General features: G+C 45.4%; 1 protein-coding gene across 1 annotated transcript in view; it reads left to right on the top strand.

The window, feature by feature from the left end:
* Positions 1-18282, top strand: part of CACUL1 (CDK2 associated cullin domain 1) — a 227285-nt gene that overhangs the window by 58234 nt on the left and 150769 nt on the right. The window contains exon 10 of the mRNA XM_074338983.1: positions 8805-8870. Coding sequence (XP_074195084.1) covers positions 8805-8870 — 66 coding nt within the window. The remainder of the gene's footprint in view (positions 1-8804; positions 8871-18282) is intronic.

Consider the following 18282-nt stretch of genomic DNA (forward strand, 5'->3'; position numbering starts at 1 on the left):
TGTCAGTCCACTTATGTGTGTTTTACATATAATATCTAGGGGTTTTAGTTGTACATAGTGGAATAATTTGGGAAAAGTGGTTCTATTTCAAATTCCTGGAAGTGGAAATTCTTCTGGCCTTATGGTAATATATTTTATACGTAGGTTCTAATCCAATACAACTTGTTTCTCTTTTTTTGCTCAAACATGTCCAGGTATCATCACTGGGAGTGTCTTTCCTCTTTGCATCAGAACCTACATGAGCTGCTTCAATGGCCCGGGAAGGAAGGATCCTCAGGAAAGGGCTAAGCCTCCGTTTCAGTGTGGGAAGACAGGCTTGGCTTCTTTTAAGTCGTTTTCCCATCTGACAGCTTGAGTAGATGCCATTTCTGTGGCTCCTCCAATAGCTGTCCGACATAAATTGAAGGTGGGCTGATTGCAGGGCTAAGGCCCAGACCCCTGCCTCTCCTTCCTGGAGCCTTGATCCTTCCTGTTTGATTGTGACAATTCTCCCTCCCACCTTAGCTTGTGAAAAAATGGGATACAGCCAAGGTGATCACTTATCTGGGTGTGATGGCAAGTAAACATGAAAAATGTGCTGGGGAACACGAAAGGACAGTGATCAGAAAGGCTTTTTCTTTCAACCTAAATCACGATGTTTTGGGCGTCGGCTAGAGTTTCCCAAGTTATTTATAACTGTCCATCCCTGTTAGGGGATATATGTTTTATCTAAAAATAGGTAATCTTTCCTAATCAAATGATAAATGTGTGTGTCCAGGTGGAAGTCTCGTAGTTAGCCAACTCGTTATAGAAGGTTCAAGTGTATAATGGAAATATTACCAGCATGACACTGGATCACGTGCTTCAAAATACTCAGTATTTGGATGTTACGGCTCTTGGAGACTTTTTGTTTTTTGTAGTGGAAGAGCCTTCCTATTAGCAGGAGGCAGCCTTCACAAGCCAAGTCCTTTCAGAATGATATTCAAGGTACTTCTTCCTAGCAGCTAATGACTGTGTGTAGGAGGGTATGTTGTGATCCTTTGGAGTTTATGTTGCGTTCAGCCAGATGGCTCTTTATGTCCAATCTTTCTTGAGGGATCCCAGTGGGGCATCTCAGTCCCAGACCTAGTGGCTGCCTAGTACTCATTTCCTAGTCGCACAAAGGGAAATTCACAGAATGTTAGAGCTGGCAAAACCTAATTATTGCATCTCGACCCCAGTTGCTATTTAGAAACATCTGGAAAAACAAAAAACACTATGCCTGGGTCCCACCTCTAGAGATTCTGACTGTTTACACCAACCTGATAAGATAGGTAGTGTTATGATTCCTGCTTAGTGGATAGAGACCCCGAGGCCCAGGTTAATTTTCTCCCAGACCCCATAGTTGCCTGTGCTGGAGCAGGATTTGAACCCAGATGATCCGAGTCTGCAGTCCCGGATCTTAACCAGCACACTGCCTGATGGTGGGCCTGACACATATTGGTTTCCTTCTGCACCAGTGGTTCTCCAGCCTGGCTGGATGTTAGATCACCTGGAGAGGGTTTTATGAACAGAGACATCTGGACAGTACCCTCTGAGATTCTGGTTTAGTTGATCTGGGGTGGGATCCGTGCATTGATGGGCTTTTAAATATCTCTAGGTAATTTGAATGAGCATCCAGGGCCAAGAACCTCCATATCGCCTCGAGCCCACGGCCACCTTCCACTTTCCAGAGATGGACCCTGAAGGCCAGGGGGGGAAGTGTGCTACAGGCTGTGTAGGACTCCTCAGGGCTGCCCAGTTTTCTACCACAGAAGGGCAACTGGCTGAATTAGACCCTTAATCTTTTTATTTATTTACATTCTGGGTACATGTGATATTGAAAATATTTTAAAATTGTTGAGAACATTCAAAAAAATTGAGAAATTTCACATGGAAGTCCTGGTTTTAGAATCCACGTCAGACTGTCTTGTAACACGTGGCTGGAGCTAAGCAGTGGCTTCTGCCTTGGGGCGGGGTTGTCCTCTCGTCCCCACGGCCTTCCTGGCATTCTCATCCCTGGCCCATCCCACGGGCATGGAAGTGCATGACCAGCATGTTTCTGCCATTACTGTTCCATGGTGTTCTTCATCACTAGTATTTGTATACTTGTCTTGGTTGCTCTTCTATATTGAAGACACCTTAAGGTTTTCAACCTGGGGCATCTCTGCCTCCTTGGGATATTTGGCAATGTTTGGAGCTCTGTTTGGTTGTCACACTGGGAGTGGGGGAACAGTGCTACTGGTGTCTAGTGGGTAGAGGTCCTAGATGCTGCTAAACAGCCTACAATGCACAGGACAGCCCCACAACTAAGAATGATCTGGCCTTGAAGGTCAATAGTGCTGAGGTTGAGAAAATGCCTTAAGGGTAGTGTCTGTGCCTCTTGCTCACCTCTGAACTTTCCAACCTGGTGGCACATAGTAGGCAGTCAATTAAATGTCAGCTGGCGGCTTGACTGACGTCAGACTGTTGGCTTTTCCCCTGCTCCTGCTGGGTTTCAGCCGAACACATCGTTGCTTTGCTCTGCGTGTACATATGGCTCTGCACTAAATGAGCACGTCAGTAGAGAGCCTGCCATATGCAAAGGAAGTGAGCTTATGAATGAAATCCAGAGCAGAGACAGCAGTTATTTCATCCGAAGAGCGAGACTAATTCAACACAAGATTGCAGCAAGTGCATTTGTTGGGAGAACCAAGGCAGTTTGCTGCAGGACGACTCATTGCTCATTCTTCGAGAAGGGTAATAGAGAGGAAATCTTAATCATGTTTTTCATGATCAAAGGTGTCTATAAAATCAATCCTTCCATTAACTGGGTGAAGAACGATACTGACTTACTGGGACATTTCAAGCTGCATAAATTAATTATAAATTGCTGCAAATTATTTGCCTGGTATCTAGCTCCCATACCTTTGCAGGAAAGGGTTGGACCTCACTCAGTAAAGGCTCTGAAGGAGTTAATATTAAGTAGCCTCAGCTGGGATGTGTTGAATGAAGCTCCCTGTCACCCTGGGGTGATGACTTGGGAATGGGGGCCATGCTGGACTTAGCCTGGCTTCCAGTGTGTTTGCCTTGCAGCTGTGTCAGGATGAGGTGGCAAATTTAGGGTGACCAACCAACCGTGCACGTTTGTCTGGGACAGTCCCAGTTTTAGTACTGAAAGCCTGTGTTCTGGGAAATCCCTCCCCAGGATGTGCATAGTCTTGATTTTCAGCGATGAGTGAGAAGGCTGTCAGAAAAGTGCAAAACCCATTCTACAGCCCAAATATAGGGCTGAAAACAATGCTGTTTTAGTGTCAAATGGATATGGGATAGGTCATTTGCCTTCTGTAGCTGCTATAGCAGGTGTTTGTTTGTTTGTTTTTTCCATGATCTGTCTGGCTCAGATTTGTCCGCTTCATTAATGTTCTTTAAGAATCAGCTTTGGGTTTCTTCGATTTTTTTCTGTTGACTCTTTCATTGACTTGGGATCTTATTTTCCTTTGTCTGTTTTCTAGGTTTAATTTGCTCTTATCTAGTTTCTTAAGGTGGAAGGTGAGGTCATTGACTTGAGACTTTTTTTCTTTTTAAAAATCGGTGTTTAGTGTTATAAATTCTTCCCTATGTACTGCTTTAGTGGTACCTAACATAGGTTTACATGCTGTATTTCATTTTAATTCACTTCAGAGTACTTTCTATTTCTTTACGATATTTTCTTTGACCTATGAGTTATTTAGAAATGTGTCATTTAGTCTCCAAACATTTGAAGACTTTCCAGAGATCTTTCTGTTAGTGATTACTAATTAAGTTCTGTTGTAGAAGAAGAATATATATTGTATGACTTGAATTTTAAATTGAGACTTGTTTTATGGATCAGAATCTACGTAAATGTTCTGTGTACATATGAAAAGAATGTGTATTCTGCTGTTGTGAAATCTTATATAAATATCAGTTAGGTCTACTTAATTGATTGTGTTCACTTTCCTATATCCTTACTGATTTTCTGTGTACTTGTTCTATCTATTATTGAGAGAAGGGTATTGAAATATCTAGGGGTATTGGAATAATATTTGTAGATTTCCCTATTTTGCCTTTAAGTTCTATCTTTTTTTTTCCCTTCATGTATTTTTTATTTATTTAATTTTTTTAAGGAGGGCACAGCTCACAGTGGCCCATGCAGGGATTGAACTGTCAACCTTGGTGTTATCAGCACCACGTTCTAACCAACTGAGATAACCCGCCACCCCTTTCTTCATGTATTTTGAAACTTTGTTATTAGGGCATAAACATTTAGGATTGTTATATCACCTGATGAATTGATATAATTTATCCTTATGAAATGATGGTCCTCATTCCTGGTAATATTCTTTGTCTGATGTACTTTGTCTGATGTGAAGATAGCCAAGCTGATCCATGGAAACTGAAATAATAAAACTGTTTTAAGACTCCAAGTTGTGATAACTAGTTATGTTGCAATAGGAAACCAATACAGAAGGTACCGTGTTTCCCTGAAAACAAGACCGGGTCTTACATTAAGGTTTGCTCCAAAAGGTGCATGAGGGCTTACCTTCAGGGGATGTCATCCTGAAAAATCATGCTAGGGCTTATTTTCGGTTAGGTCTTATTTTTTGGGGAAACGCAGTATAGATTTCTAGGCTGAAGATTTTTCTCTCTGTGCTTTAAAATGTAATCCCACTCTAGCTTGCATTGTTTCTGAAGAGAAATCTGCTGTCATCCATCTCTTTCTTTCCTGTGTATGTAATGTATCTTTTTAAAGCTCTAGCCACCTTTAAGATTTTTTTCCTTTATAATTGATTTTTGAATAACTTGACTACAATGTGTCTTGGGATCATTTTTTTCATGTCTTATGTTTAGGTGCATTGAGCATCTTGCATCCATGGGTTTATAGTTTTCATTAAATTTGGAAAAATTTCAGCCGTGCTTTCTTTAAATATTTTTTTCTGTAGCACTTTCTGTAGTGCTTTCTAAATATTCTCTTCTGTAGTGCTTTCTGTTCTCCTTGGGGGCTCAATCACCCATATATTAGGTTGTTCTTTGTTGTCCCACAGCTCATGGATGCTTTGTTCATTTTTAAAAATTCTTTTTTTCTATTTTTCATTTGGATGGTTTTTTATTGTTATGTCTTCAAGTTTACACATCTTTTGTTCTGTGATGTTTAGTTTGCCATTAATCCTATTGAGCATATGTTTAACTTTAAACATCATAGTTTTAATTTCTTTTTTTTTCATAGTTTCAATTTTTTGATTTGGGTCCTTTTTTTATATATATCTTCCATATATATCACTTTTTTTAAAATATGTCTTCCATAAGTCTCTGCTTAACTTTTCAAACACATGAAATACGTTTAATACTGTCTTCATGTTCTCATTTGCTAAGTCTAATAATATCTGTGTCAGTTCTAGTGAAATCTGATTGGCTTTTTCTCTCATCACGGCTGTTACTTTTCCGCTTCTTTGCATGCCTGTGTTCCAGACATTTGACTTTTACTTTTTGTGGGCTGGATGTTTTGTTTTCCTATAAATCTTATTAAGCATTGTTATGGGTTGGAAACATTTGGTCCTTTTGAATCTTGTTTTTAAGATTTGCTAGGCAGGACTACTGTTGTGTGTAGTTTGAGGTAATTATTCCCCATTACGGAAGCAAGACACTGGGCCTGTGAATGGGGGTTTTCCAGTCTAATGGGACAGGCGCTCTTCCTGGTCTGGTAGAGTGCTGTGTACTGTTATTCCCTCTGCTGTCAGATTGTCCATTCTGCAGTCGTGGGTAGTTTCCTCACACACGGTGCCAATTACTAGTACTTTGCTGAATGCTCCTTATGAATCTTCTGTGGGTCCCTAGAACTTCCTCTCTGTGAAGCTTCTTCTCTCTGGTTCTTTGTCCTGTGAACCCTTGCAGCTCCATCTCCCTGGATTCTCTGTTCTGTGTTCTCCACTCAGGGCTTCTCCCGGGTGCTGCCCGGATTCCCCCTCTCAGTGCTGCAGCCTGAAAACGCTCCCAAGGCAGCAAGCTGGACCACTGTGGGGTCACCTGCTCTTTTTCTTGACTCTCTGGGACCTCTGTCTTTCATTGCTTAGTGTTCAGTCTCTTGAAAACTGTTGTTTCCAACATTCTGTCCAGTTTTTTTTAGTTGTTTCAGACAGGAGGGTAAATCTGGCCACTCTTTTTCCACCTGGCTGGAAGGAGAAGTCTAACCTGTTTTATGTGCTCAGATGCCACCTACATTCTGGTTTAAACTCACTGTCGTAGATGTAAGAATTAGAGCATTTTGCTTTCTGCCTCTTCTTTTCTAATCTGCTTTCCCACAGTGTTTTGATGACTGCCATGCTTTCCCCTGAATTCTGAGACTTAATACATTATATATTTTAATCACTAATATTGATTGACTTTCGTCCTCTAATGCAGTAAATTTCTTTTCTGACCAATACTATCTGGCACACACACTCATAATGTGTTTTTTCTTCACCCTCTCACCCATCAACCAAGGAATGGCAGTATTGCCCAACTGCAATGAACTGAATTGTACTCTTTTTTCTCTCCCCCAACTCATATAGTATTGAAGCCCTAACCCCTAATGTGATGGTATTTGGAGGTGGGGCCTTTGGGAGTTAGTTGAGTTTAGATGAGAGTGGGACCCCATGATGGGAGTAATGTCCATATGAGAAAAGCTCTCTGTTTCCATATGCACACACTAAGGAAAGGCTGCATGAGGACATACTGAAAAGATGGCCACCTGAAAGCCAGGAATAGCTCTCACCAGAGACCAAACCCTGCTGGACCTTGATCTTGGACTTTCCAGACTCTAGAACTGTGAGAAAATAACTTTCTGTTGTTTAAGCCACCTAGTCTCTGGTATTTTGTTACGGCAGCCCAAGCAGACCAACCGACCTGAGCAGACCAACCGACCTTCCATCTTTATGCAAACATTTGTGGTGCATCCCCGCCGCCCCCACATCTTCCTACTCAGGCGGCCCTCTTGGGGTTTTTCTCCCCTTCAAGCTATTCTATAACCTGAACTCTAATGTATTTCTTCCTCTCCTTCTCTTTTTAACCCCAGCACTCTTCCTGGGCCAAGCCTTCTCCATCCTGGTCTGTGATAGCCTTTTTCTTTCTAGGCCCTCTGTTCTACACATCGTGCCCTGGGGTTTCTAGAAAGCACAGTTCTTCTCATGGCACATGTATTCTCATACACTTCCAGTGACTCTCATTGTCCTCAGAAGTGGTGTTCAAAGTTTTCGAGTTCCTTCCTCCATAATGCCTTCTGCAACCTGCCAGTTGGATAGATTTCTCTTCCACGCCCCCATAGGGCTTCTTTTTCTCTCCTAGTTTTTGTATGTATCACTTTCTTCCTTGTAATTAGCTGTGAACTGCTGTCTCCTTACGAGCCTGCAAACTCCTTGAAAGTGCACCTCACAGAGACTAGCACATATTAGGTGCTCACCAAATGCCCACATCAAAATTTTCAAGTTTCTTTTAGTGGTCTGGATTTTCAAATAACATTAGAAGAAATTTTTGGGAAAGAGTAGAAAGCCACCACAATAACCTTACCCTGCACAATTCATCTTATTTTTATTCTCCACCTTTCAGTGTTTGTGTCTGTATTTTCAGAGCTATAGTCACGATGAACGTACAAATCCACGTTCTTTTCTTTAAACATACTACCTTGCACATTTCCCCCTGTATTTAGCTTCATCCTTTTAAGTACCTGTAACAGCCTGTTAAGTAGGAGTACCATAACTTACTAGTTGTATTAAGATTCACTGGATTCAAACCTGTAGAAATGTAACCTGCTATTAGGGTCTCCTTGTCCAGGGGACCTGACAGCTTTGGCCCCAGCCTGGCTTCTCCCATTAGTATAGCTTAGCACCTTCAGTGGTGTCCACGAGAAATACAAGCCAACCAAACACTTTTTGGCCTTCTGTTAGTGAAGATTGTGGGCCTAGGAAGGGATCACACTGCACAGGACAGAGCCCTTGCCTTGAACAATCCTCATTAACCGTAATCTCTTCTCTATAGACAACCCCACCCCCACCAATTCCCACTCTGTCCCTTCCCATACCCGGTGTCTAGCCTTCCTTCTTAGTTTCCCTGGAGGTTCAAACTTCTCATCCTTGTGTTATTCAAAGCAAGTCACTTTGCCCCAGCCACCTCTTCTGGTGTGTAGAACTAAACTCAGTAAAAGAGAGTCCTCCAGTTACAGGACTCGCCCTCCTGGGTGGTTACAAAGCAAAGGGGGTGATAAATAACATCCTTCAAACTACCCCTCACCTCGGCTATGTAAGGGATGGAAAGGTCTGTCACAGTGGGGTGCTGACTCATCTTCAAAGGTGTTGACAGGGCCTAGCATTTGGCACATGGGTATGGGAGCTGTGGACGAGCGGGTGCTTTCATGGCAATGCATGAACTTGGAATAGGGTTCCTGGTGCCAGGATGTTGCTGAGGCAAGTGTGGCTCTCAGGGAAGCAGAGAGGCCTGCTTGTCTTCGAGGCGCAGCTGCTGTAGGCTGAATGCACCCCTTTCTTTCTTTCCAGCTTCTGGGGAAAACAGTGCCTTGATGGTGCTAGTTTTGGGGATTCTCTGGGTTAAGGAAATCCAGCTCTAAATGGTCTAAGCAAGAAGGGGTTTATGGCTCACTTTGCTGGGAAGGGCCCCGTGACAGCTTGTGGGGTGGTAAGAACTACAGCAATCAGGTTCTGGGCTGAAATTACACTTCAAACAGCTGCAACTTGCTTTCTCCCCTCTATGTCCCCATCTTTTCTCGTGCTTCGTGTATTGTCTCCAACTGAAAGCAGGCCTTTTTCTCCATGTTTCAGGGCCAGCGGCCACTGCCAGACTCACCCCTGTGTTCTCTCAGCACCGGGACCTTCAGCTTCAAATTGGTAAGTCTTTGGGGGAGACATTGGCTCAGCCAGGGGATCATGGCCTCCTCTGGACAAACCCACCCAGGAGAATAGGATATTGGGAGGGGCCCCAGGTCCCGGGTGTAGAGGTAAATAAGAGAAAAGAGTAGAGTGGAAAGCTTGAACATCAGATAAACAATCTTATCCTCTAGCACTGGGACCTACTCCTTCCTGCATCTAGGAAATGGCTACGCATACTGCTGACTCGTTTTATTTTTTAATTTTAAAAATTTTATTAGTTTCAGGTGTACAAAACAATGCACTAGTTAGACATTTCACCCCTCACAAAGTGGTAACCCACCTCCCCCAATCTATTGCCCCTCTGACATCGGATATATCTATTATAATTCCATTGACTCTATTTCCTATGCTGTACGGCATATCCCGTGACTATATACATTAAATTACAGTTGACATACAATATTATTCAACTTCAGCTTCAGGTGTACAGCGCAGTGGTCAAGCATCTACATGATGACTCATTTTGAATTGATGTCTCTCTGAACGCTGCATCTAATTCTAGATAATTACATTTCACTTACTTACCTTGCTTCAGCTCCGGTATGATTCTAACCATTTTGAAACTCCTAGAAATCATATTGAAATGAATGTGATCACATGACCCATCTTACATTAACACAAATTAGTACCTGTCTGCTTCTTTGGATGTAGGTATTGAATCTCTGGGTATACATTTCATACAATTCCCGTGTATATGATCAATCATGTCTAATTTGAACTACTTGTGGGAAGGGCAGTCTGGATTAGCAAAACACCTGATTCCTGATTTATATTTTAAATAAGTCCAGTGTCCATGTTACTGATGGTTTTAACTATAGACAAACAAAATGCATTCTGGTGGTTTCAGTAGGAATGACGTATTAGGAAATCCAGCTAGCCCACAGAAGGGTCGGATGGCTGGAGAGACAGACTGGAGGTTGTACTCCAGGAATAACTCCCAAAGGCACAATGTCAAACGGAGCCATCAAGGGAGCTGCTGCCTCTCCAGGGTCAGGAAATTGCTCAATGAGGATGCCACCTGCCCCTGCTCCTGGCTCTGGAATGGTACCTTCCCTGCTAGGATCTGTCAGCAAAATGGATGCATTGTACCTTTTTCTCCCCATGTAATTCCTTCCCAACTCAAAGTCTCATGCCAGCACTCCTCTCTCCATCAGCTTAGTTTTCAGAGTCTTATGCAAGTACAAGCAACTATGGGGCCTAAATCACACCTAGAATTTCAGCTGGAAGGGAGTTTACGACAGACAGGATGCAAGCTTTCCAGCCTCTGTGCAGTAGAAAGGGGCTGAGGGCTGGAACCGATGTTGAAAGAGCATGTTCTCTGTTTGGATTCCCCTCAATGCGTCACACAGTAGAGAAGATGCTTGGTAAATGTTGGTTCCAATGTGTGTGTGTTATAGACTGAATGTTTGTGTCCCCCCAAAATTCCTATGTGAAATCCTAAGCCATAATGTGATGGTGTCTGGAGATGGTGCCTTTGGGAGACAACTAGGTCGTGAGGGTGGAGTCTCCTGAATGGGATCAGTGTCCTTACAAGAGACCCCAGAGGCTCCCTCGCCCCTTGTGCCATGTGAGGACCCAGAGAGAAGGTGGTTGTTTATGAACCAGGAAGTGGGCCCTCACCAGACACTAATTCTGAGTAAGTCCGCTTGTCTATCTGGGCATCACTTTGTTCATGTCAGGTTATTGGGTTTGACGAAAGGGTCTTGAAGGTCGCTCCTGGTTTGAATAGTCCATGATCCTCGGCCTTTTCATGAGAATCGAGATGCAGAGAAGGAAATCAATGAAGCCAGTGAAGCAGCTTTTGGTTTTGATGTATTGATGCCTATTTTCCTAAAAGGATCTGAGGAGACAGATAATATTTAGATATATTTGCGTTATATATACACACCCATGCACGTCTTTACCTAAAGGAAAATGGTTGTTCTTTTAAAAGTATAAACTTTTTTCTTAGTGTCTGAGAAAAGCCTAGGAATTTCCTTCCTATCACTGCTGCTATGTATAGCAGAACAGGTCTGGTTTTGGGATCAGAATATCCTCTGCCTTTAAGCTGAATAAAATCTGTAAAGAAAATAAGACGTAGGGGCCTGGTGCAATGTGTGCCCTGAATGATGTCTCGGTAGAAATTTAATTTTATTTCTAGTTATTTGGGGTTATAGGATAGGATTATATCTCTCAGGCGGAGAAAGTCATTAATCAAGAACGGGGCCTCTTAAGCCTTCTCCCAATTTTAATGATTCACTGTAAAACGCCTTTCACTGGCAAATAGCAGGTATCATCTGGGTGTGATTAGGAGGCGTCTGTGGCAGGTTTGCAGTGGCACTGTGTACCCAGTTATTCACCAGCCTAATCCTGCCCGACTGTAGCGGGGCTGAAATGGGCAAAGATGGCTTTACGGGCAAAGCAGGCTGACAATGAGGGCCTGGACGACGGCATATGGAATAGGTCCTTAGACATCAGCCCCAAATGCTAGAGTAGTCCCTAAGCAGGATTTCCAAAGTGCATATTGTGTACCCGAAACAGCTTCACTGTCAGCATGGAGGTGCCTCCCTCCTTTGTTGAGGTCGGAGCTTCGAGCCTGGTGGAGTGGTGTGTGAGAACTGCAGTCTCCCTCCTCCCTCCGTCTGTGTGCCAGCAGCTGTGCTAGTTGCTGGGGAGATAGCCATGTAGAAAATGCAGATCCTGTGCAAAGGCCAGAAGAATAGCAGTGACAGGTGTGTTCTTTGCTTACCTGATTGTCAGAAGGTGGCCTTGCTTAAATGAGGACTAAACTCTAGGGGGAGGGGTTAGAGTTCTTGTGTCTCAGGGCCTGGGGAGGACCAGGAGGGAAGGTTTCCTTCCTGAGACAATGACCTGCCCACCTGCTGACCTGTCAACCTGCCCGCCAGGAGCTGAGCTGCCCTTGGCTCCTCCTGGGCATAGCTTGCAGCAGGAGTTGTCTGCACTGGCCACTCCTGGGGAGGGATGGGGCAGCTCTGATGAGAAGGGTTCTGATGCCAAATGTCCTATTGATTGTCCAGAGGGAGAGGAGAGGGGCTAAAGATGAAGGAATGAGGGAAATCCTCTCCATTCATTTCTCTCCCCAGAGAATTATAGGATGTGAATACAGCGGCCCCCCCTTATCCTCGGGGCTGTCCAGTGGATGCCTGGAACCCGAGACCGTACTGAACACTGTATACATATACCGCGTTTTTTCCTATACATACATACCTATGAGAAAATGTATAATTAGGCACAGTAAGAGATTAACAAGTGATAAAATGGGACAATAACAGTATACTGTAATGAAAGTTATGGAATGTGGTCTCTCTCGCAAAATAGCTTATTGTACTGCATTCACCCTTCTTGTGAGGATGTGAGATGATACAGTGCTTATGTGACGAGATGAACTGAGGTACTCAGAATGGCATGCAATTGGAAACGTATGAATTGTTTATTTCTGGAATTTTGCATGTAATATTTTCAAACTGTGGTTGACTGCGGGTAACTTAAACCATGGAAAGCAAAAGTGCAGATAAGGGAGAGGGCTGTATATTAGTTTTCTGCTGCTACTATAATGAATTGCCACAAACTTAGAGGTTTAAAGCTACACAGATTCATTTTTTCTTTTTTCTTGTGAACTTGTTTTTATTGGGATATAGGGAATGGGTTGGGAAATGTCATTGTGGGTGGTTCTATACCACCAGGGTACTACTGTCCATTCTAATCTTCCCGGACAGCTTTCGGAACTTTTTCTTTTTCTTGGAGCTGCTGCCCTTGGTGCCAGCAGCATCTTCAGGTCCACGGCTGAGTAGCTCCTCTTTGGAAGAGAATTTCCTTTTTTTCTTGGGGACACTCCTGTTTCCTGCCTCTTCGGGGTCAATAACTGGTTCCTCTTTGGGGAAAGATTTCTTCCTCTTGGGAAGACTTCTCCTGCCACCTGTTTCCTAAGACCACTACTAACCAGCTCCTCCTTGGAAACAGATTTCTTTTTCTTGCGTTTGGATAAAGAGACAGCTGGGTCTTCCATTCCATTTTCCTGAGGAGCCTCCTGGAGCTTTTGCTTTTCTGCTTTTTGGGTCTTTCACTGGTCTCCTCACACTCCCCTGGTGTGCTACTATTTTCTGAAGATGCGAGGGCAATTGCAGCCACCCATTTCTTTTCCTTCTTCAAGCGTTTTTGTCCTCTGTCTCCAGCTTCCTATAAAGCAACACAGTGAAGTCGCACGACGACTCTCAGTGAAAAGCAGAGGGACACTGCTTTTTTGCCCTCTATGGTGAGAAAGGCCTTGTTTAGTGGAGTTCTTGGTGGGTCACCAGGAAGGGACCACAACCTGGCTGAGGCCTTCAGAGAGGCCCCCACCCCCATGCTAGGCCTTCTGTCTCCTGTTGCGTCCTGCCCCCTTCTCCAACTCTGGTTAATTGAAATTGGTGGCGAGTCAGACACTCAGCCACATTCCTACCGTGGGTCTCTGGGCTGCAGATTGTCATTAAATGAACTGTGAAGATTTTCCGTGTGGGCTGGGAGGCAGTGACGCAGAGGACATGCGGGACTCGGGAACTGTCATCCATCCCCACCCCCACCGCCTCCCCAGCTCAGAGCTGCTGCCCTGAGCTCCTGGAGATGCCATCATTTAATTGGGGGAGCACTGCCTCCCCCAGCCTGGGCTGGGCCCAGACACACAGTCCAACCTCCCATCAGCCAGATGGATTTGCAAAATGGAACAATTAAATCAAAAGCGAGCTGTCTGACCTGATTTTTCCCCTTCATCCTCAGCCAGTTCTGCAAACCCTCTTCCCAGCATTGTCTTCATTAGTGGCTGAGACAGCCTGGACAGGGCTCAAATGGCTGGCTCCAAATTGTGTGCTCTCCACCCTGAAACGCCAGCTCCTGTTACATCCACCAGTTGCCTGCACCATTGGCCTGTCCGCCTCCTGGTTTCCCCAAAGTCAAAACCTCTGGGGCATGCCGTATGATTTTAGGGGCAGGGCAGCACCCGACCAGCCGTGCAGCCATGCAGGCCCCACTCTGGGGGTCAGTGTTGGCGCCCCCTGGACTTGTGTGGGCAGTCCCCTGTTTGGGGCTCCCCTCCAACCAGAAAGAAAGGATTATTCATGTGACTGTTCTTATGTTCTGACTCCTTTGTGTCTGGTGCTCTGTGGTGATGGGGTGGAAGAGAAAGGGCTTCTCCCTCCACCAGATGCAAAGGCTACATTTCATCAGTCATTTCCATCTGACCTGGTAAGTGGACACCAGGTTGGTGCCCCTTTCATCAAGGCCCATCGTATTCGTCTGGGTTGAAATCCCAGGGGCAGAAAGATCAAGGAAAAGAGAGGAGTCTGCAAGAGCTGCTGGGCAACATTCTGATGCAGCTTCTTAGAAAGATCACACGTCAGTCCTCAAGATGGGGAAACTGAGGCCCAGAGGAGGAAGGGGAGGGCTCAGAAGCACCCAGTGGAGGGAGTGGATCAGGCTTAGTCCCTTTGTTGTTCCACGGACCCCTGGTTACATAGCTCTTGGGCACAGTACCTGGCACACAGTAGGTGCTTACTAACTGGTGTTTGGTTGACTGAATTAACGGGAACAGCAGAGCTGTATCTAAGAAGAAATGGTATCTAAGAAGAACATGGTTCTTCAAGTCAGGGCCATGGAGTCTTTGTCTCTGTATATCTAGGGTCCGGAACAGGCCTGGTGTGCAGTAGATGCTCAGTAAAGATATGTTTAAATAAGTCAGTGTAATTGGAGGCAAGATGGCTGGGTCTTGAAACAAAGAGTCCACACCGCCCTGGATGTTTCATAGTCATTTTGGGAAATTAAGGGAAGCCATGCTTACCAGAACTTTTGGAGTAGCCAAGGGAAGTTCTGGAGGTGAGAAATATCCTTCAGCAGTAGGTTAGGTGTCAGGAACGTCGGGTTCCAGTTCCTATCGTGTGCTGATCGAGTCCCTTCTCTTCAGATTCCCCTTCGGTAAAAGGAGGGCGTTGGGCCAGCTGGTCCCCCTGGCCCCATCTGGCTCCAACATCTTGCGGAAGCTTAGGGGACTCTAACGAAGCCCAGCGCCGAGGGAGCACAGGCTGTGGTACTGGCTCCTCATCCTGACCATCTGAGGAAGGTGGAGAGTGTCCATTTTCTTCCCAAAGACTTCTCAGCAATAGAGTCTGGAGCGGCCTGGGTCTCAGGCACAGGAATCTGGAAGGAAAGGGAAGAGCAGGCCTGGTCTTTGGAGTAACCCAGCTGCCCAAGGAATGAGGGCTTCTGTGTGGGGGCACGACCAAGCCATCAACTGGACCTTGATGGCCTTGAGGCCAGTGACATCCCAGCTCCACCTGGGACATGACACAGTGAAGTCACCATCTCAAATGCCACTATTGATGGTCCTGTAGCAAGGGGCACTTCTGGGGAGAGGAGCTGGGCTGTAATGGACATTAATGGGCAGATACTGTTTCCCTGAAAATAAGACCTAACCGGAAAAGAAGCCCCAGCCATGATTTTTCAGGATGATATCCCCTGAACATAAGCCCTAATGCGTCTTTTGGAGCAAAACTTAATATAAGACCCGGTCTTCTTTTCAGGGAAACACGGTAAGTATCCACCATGGCCCTTAGAAGGGCTTTGGTTACTTGGAATTTCTGGGTTAACCACAAACTGCTCTACAAGAGTGGGGGGAGGGCAGGTCGTCCCTGTAGTGTCATAAACGATTGTCCCTAGAATTGCTGAATGGCTCAAATGATCTGCCATTTATATATTGAATCTGGTCACATGCAATGACCCACATATGTTTTCCAGCAATCTTAGGATCTATTTTTCTCCTTTAACTCATGCTTGGGCCATATTTCAACCTTTCTTATTTTACACCCCATCTAGGCTCTCTTCAACAGTATTAGCTCAATCGTTTGCCATTGGCAAAGTTTAATTGTCGTATATTCACACATACAAATATACGTGTATACACACATATACACAAAAGGAAAATACACAAGATTTAAACAAACACGTGAATATCTGTAGTCACACAAGCCAGTTCTTCCAAGATGCTTAGGTTATCTTCAAGGAGGCTTCTTTTCTCCCCCTCCCATAGTAGCTGTCTGTGTGAACAGCCCAACAATTCACAAAGAAACCCAGAGTTTTCTGTCACTTACTTGCACATGTAATTCACCAGCAAGCTGCCCCAGTGGCTTTGGGATCCTTCCACCAGCCCTTGCTCGGAGACACAGCCGCCTCCTTGCTGTTTCTGGGCTACTGACCTCTGTTCTCTGCTTCGGCCACATCTCTGACTGCTTCCCTTTGGTCTCTACAGCTCAGCCATTCCAAGGTCTCCTGGTTCCCTGTCTGTGCCAGGCTCCTTCCTCTGCCCGAGTTCCTCTGCTTGGAGCTGAGTATTTCTCTAACCACACTGGATTATTTTTACTGATTCCTCTGGATTCAGCCCAGACATCCTTTCCTTGCTGCCTTCCACATTCCCCAATGTTGCTACGTAATCTCCATTATAATCAGTTCCTTGCCTGCACCTGCATAGGATTCTATTGGCTGGCATCCCTACAGTTCACTGTCACATGTTACTGGGCATAAAATATGTTTCCTTTGTTCCACCATTATAGGTAATACTGCACAGTTTGCTTGATCTTTGGGAGGCAGTGTTGAGTAGTAATTAAGAAGACTGGCGCTAGATTTGGATCCTGGCTATTGCTGTATAGAAAGTTGTCAGTTCTTAGTGCCTCAGTTTTATCATCTGTAAAATGGGCATAAAATAGCATCCATCTTATGGGGTTGTGAGGATGAAATGAGAAAACACATGAATTAGGTACTTAGAATAGCATCTGGCATACAGTAGGGCCTTACTATAATTTATTTTCCTTCTTATTGTGTTTTTGAATCACTCTTTACAGATGTATTCCTAGAAGAAAGATTACTGGATCAAATGTTAGAAGATTTTTATGGCTCTTGAAATGTTTTGACAAATTGCTTTTGAAAAGATTGTGCCCCTTTCACTCCCATCAGCAATGCCTGAGCAACAGCTGGTTGCTTTTTCCTGTCTTCTTGCATATGTGCCACATTCAAAGCACAGGTCTTAGAAGATGAAAACCATGGAGGACCTCTTGTCTGCGTTTATGGATCCTCCACCTACCCACTCCCACTCAGCTCACTCCTCCACTGCCAGCACAGAGGGCTTTCTCTTGCCTTAAGTGTGCCCTATGCTGCTTGGCACTGCACTTTTCTGTAATTGTTATGTGCTACAATGGTTTATGGAGATATTAACTTAGGTTTGTTCTCCCTGCAATTACTATCATTCCCATCCCATTTCAAGATGGCAGCCAAGCTCGTTCTGTCCCATTGCCAGGTTTTGTGTCGCAAGGCATTATGGGACCCACGGCAGTGTGGGGTGGGCAGGGCAAGGGCACAGAGATGACCATTGGGGTTGCCAGGGCGGCCGGTGGTGATGTGGCTTCAGGTGGGGATTAATGGGCCTGTGTTGAGGGCAGGATCTCTGTCTGTGGCTCTGAGCATGAAGCCGGGGTCCTGGTCGAAGGCCCTGGGGGTTTGGGGTGGGGCCTGCTTTGGAAGCAGTGAGGAAACCAGGGAGGTCTGAGAGAGGACACGCAGGCCCAGGACTGACCTACAGTCATGGGAGAGGGGAGGAGGGGATGGTGGGGCTTGACCCAGGAATGGCTCTGCCCCAGCTCCTGGCTCTGGGGGGCTTGTAGGTTGTCATTCTAAGCCGTTTCGGCTGGTGGCCTAGAGTCACCCCAGTCATGGCCATTGTAGTCCCAGCCTTAATCCGTGGTAGGATGACTGGAGAAGGCGAAGGCCCCCTGGCCACCAGTCAGGACCAACAACTGTGGTGGGTGTGCCTGTTCTCCCCACAAACTTGGGTGTATAAGAAATGCCTGCTCACCCTCCCCCTGCTGGGCTGGTGAAGACTGCTGTCCTGATTGGGTCTCCTCCCCCTGACCAGGGGTCTCGTGCTGAGCAAAGGCTCCTGAAGTCTTTTCCACTGCATTGCTTGGTCTTGGGGATCTCCACGCCTCAACCAGCGCCCCCAGAGCTACTCCCTGGGTAATATTCACAGTCATCCCCCCCAGAGATCTAGGCTGCTCTGGGTTTCCGTCCAGAACCTGCAGACCGTTACCTTCCTTCCCAGCTTGGACAATTTCTCCTCCCCCAATTTTCTGCTGTCCCTGTCCCCCTTCTTCAAAGAGATTCACGTCTCTCTCCTCACCTCGTGGGTCATTTAGCACCAGCCACTCAATGTGCTGACCCTTTGTCTCTGTTTGAAGCCAGGACAGTTTCTGCCAGCAGCTTCTATTTTAGGCCCTGGGTACACAAACTGCCTTTGAGCCAAGGAGGTATTCAGGGCCTGTCTACCTTCTTGGAGGGCGAGATGGGGTATGAAAAA

This window comes from Rhinolophus sinicus, linkage group LG07, assembly GCF_036562045.2.
Source record: "Rhinolophus sinicus isolate RSC01 linkage group LG07, ASM3656204v1, whole genome shotgun sequence".
Taxonomy (NCBI): domain Eukaryota; kingdom Metazoa; phylum Chordata; class Mammalia; order Chiroptera; family Rhinolophidae; genus Rhinolophus; species Rhinolophus sinicus.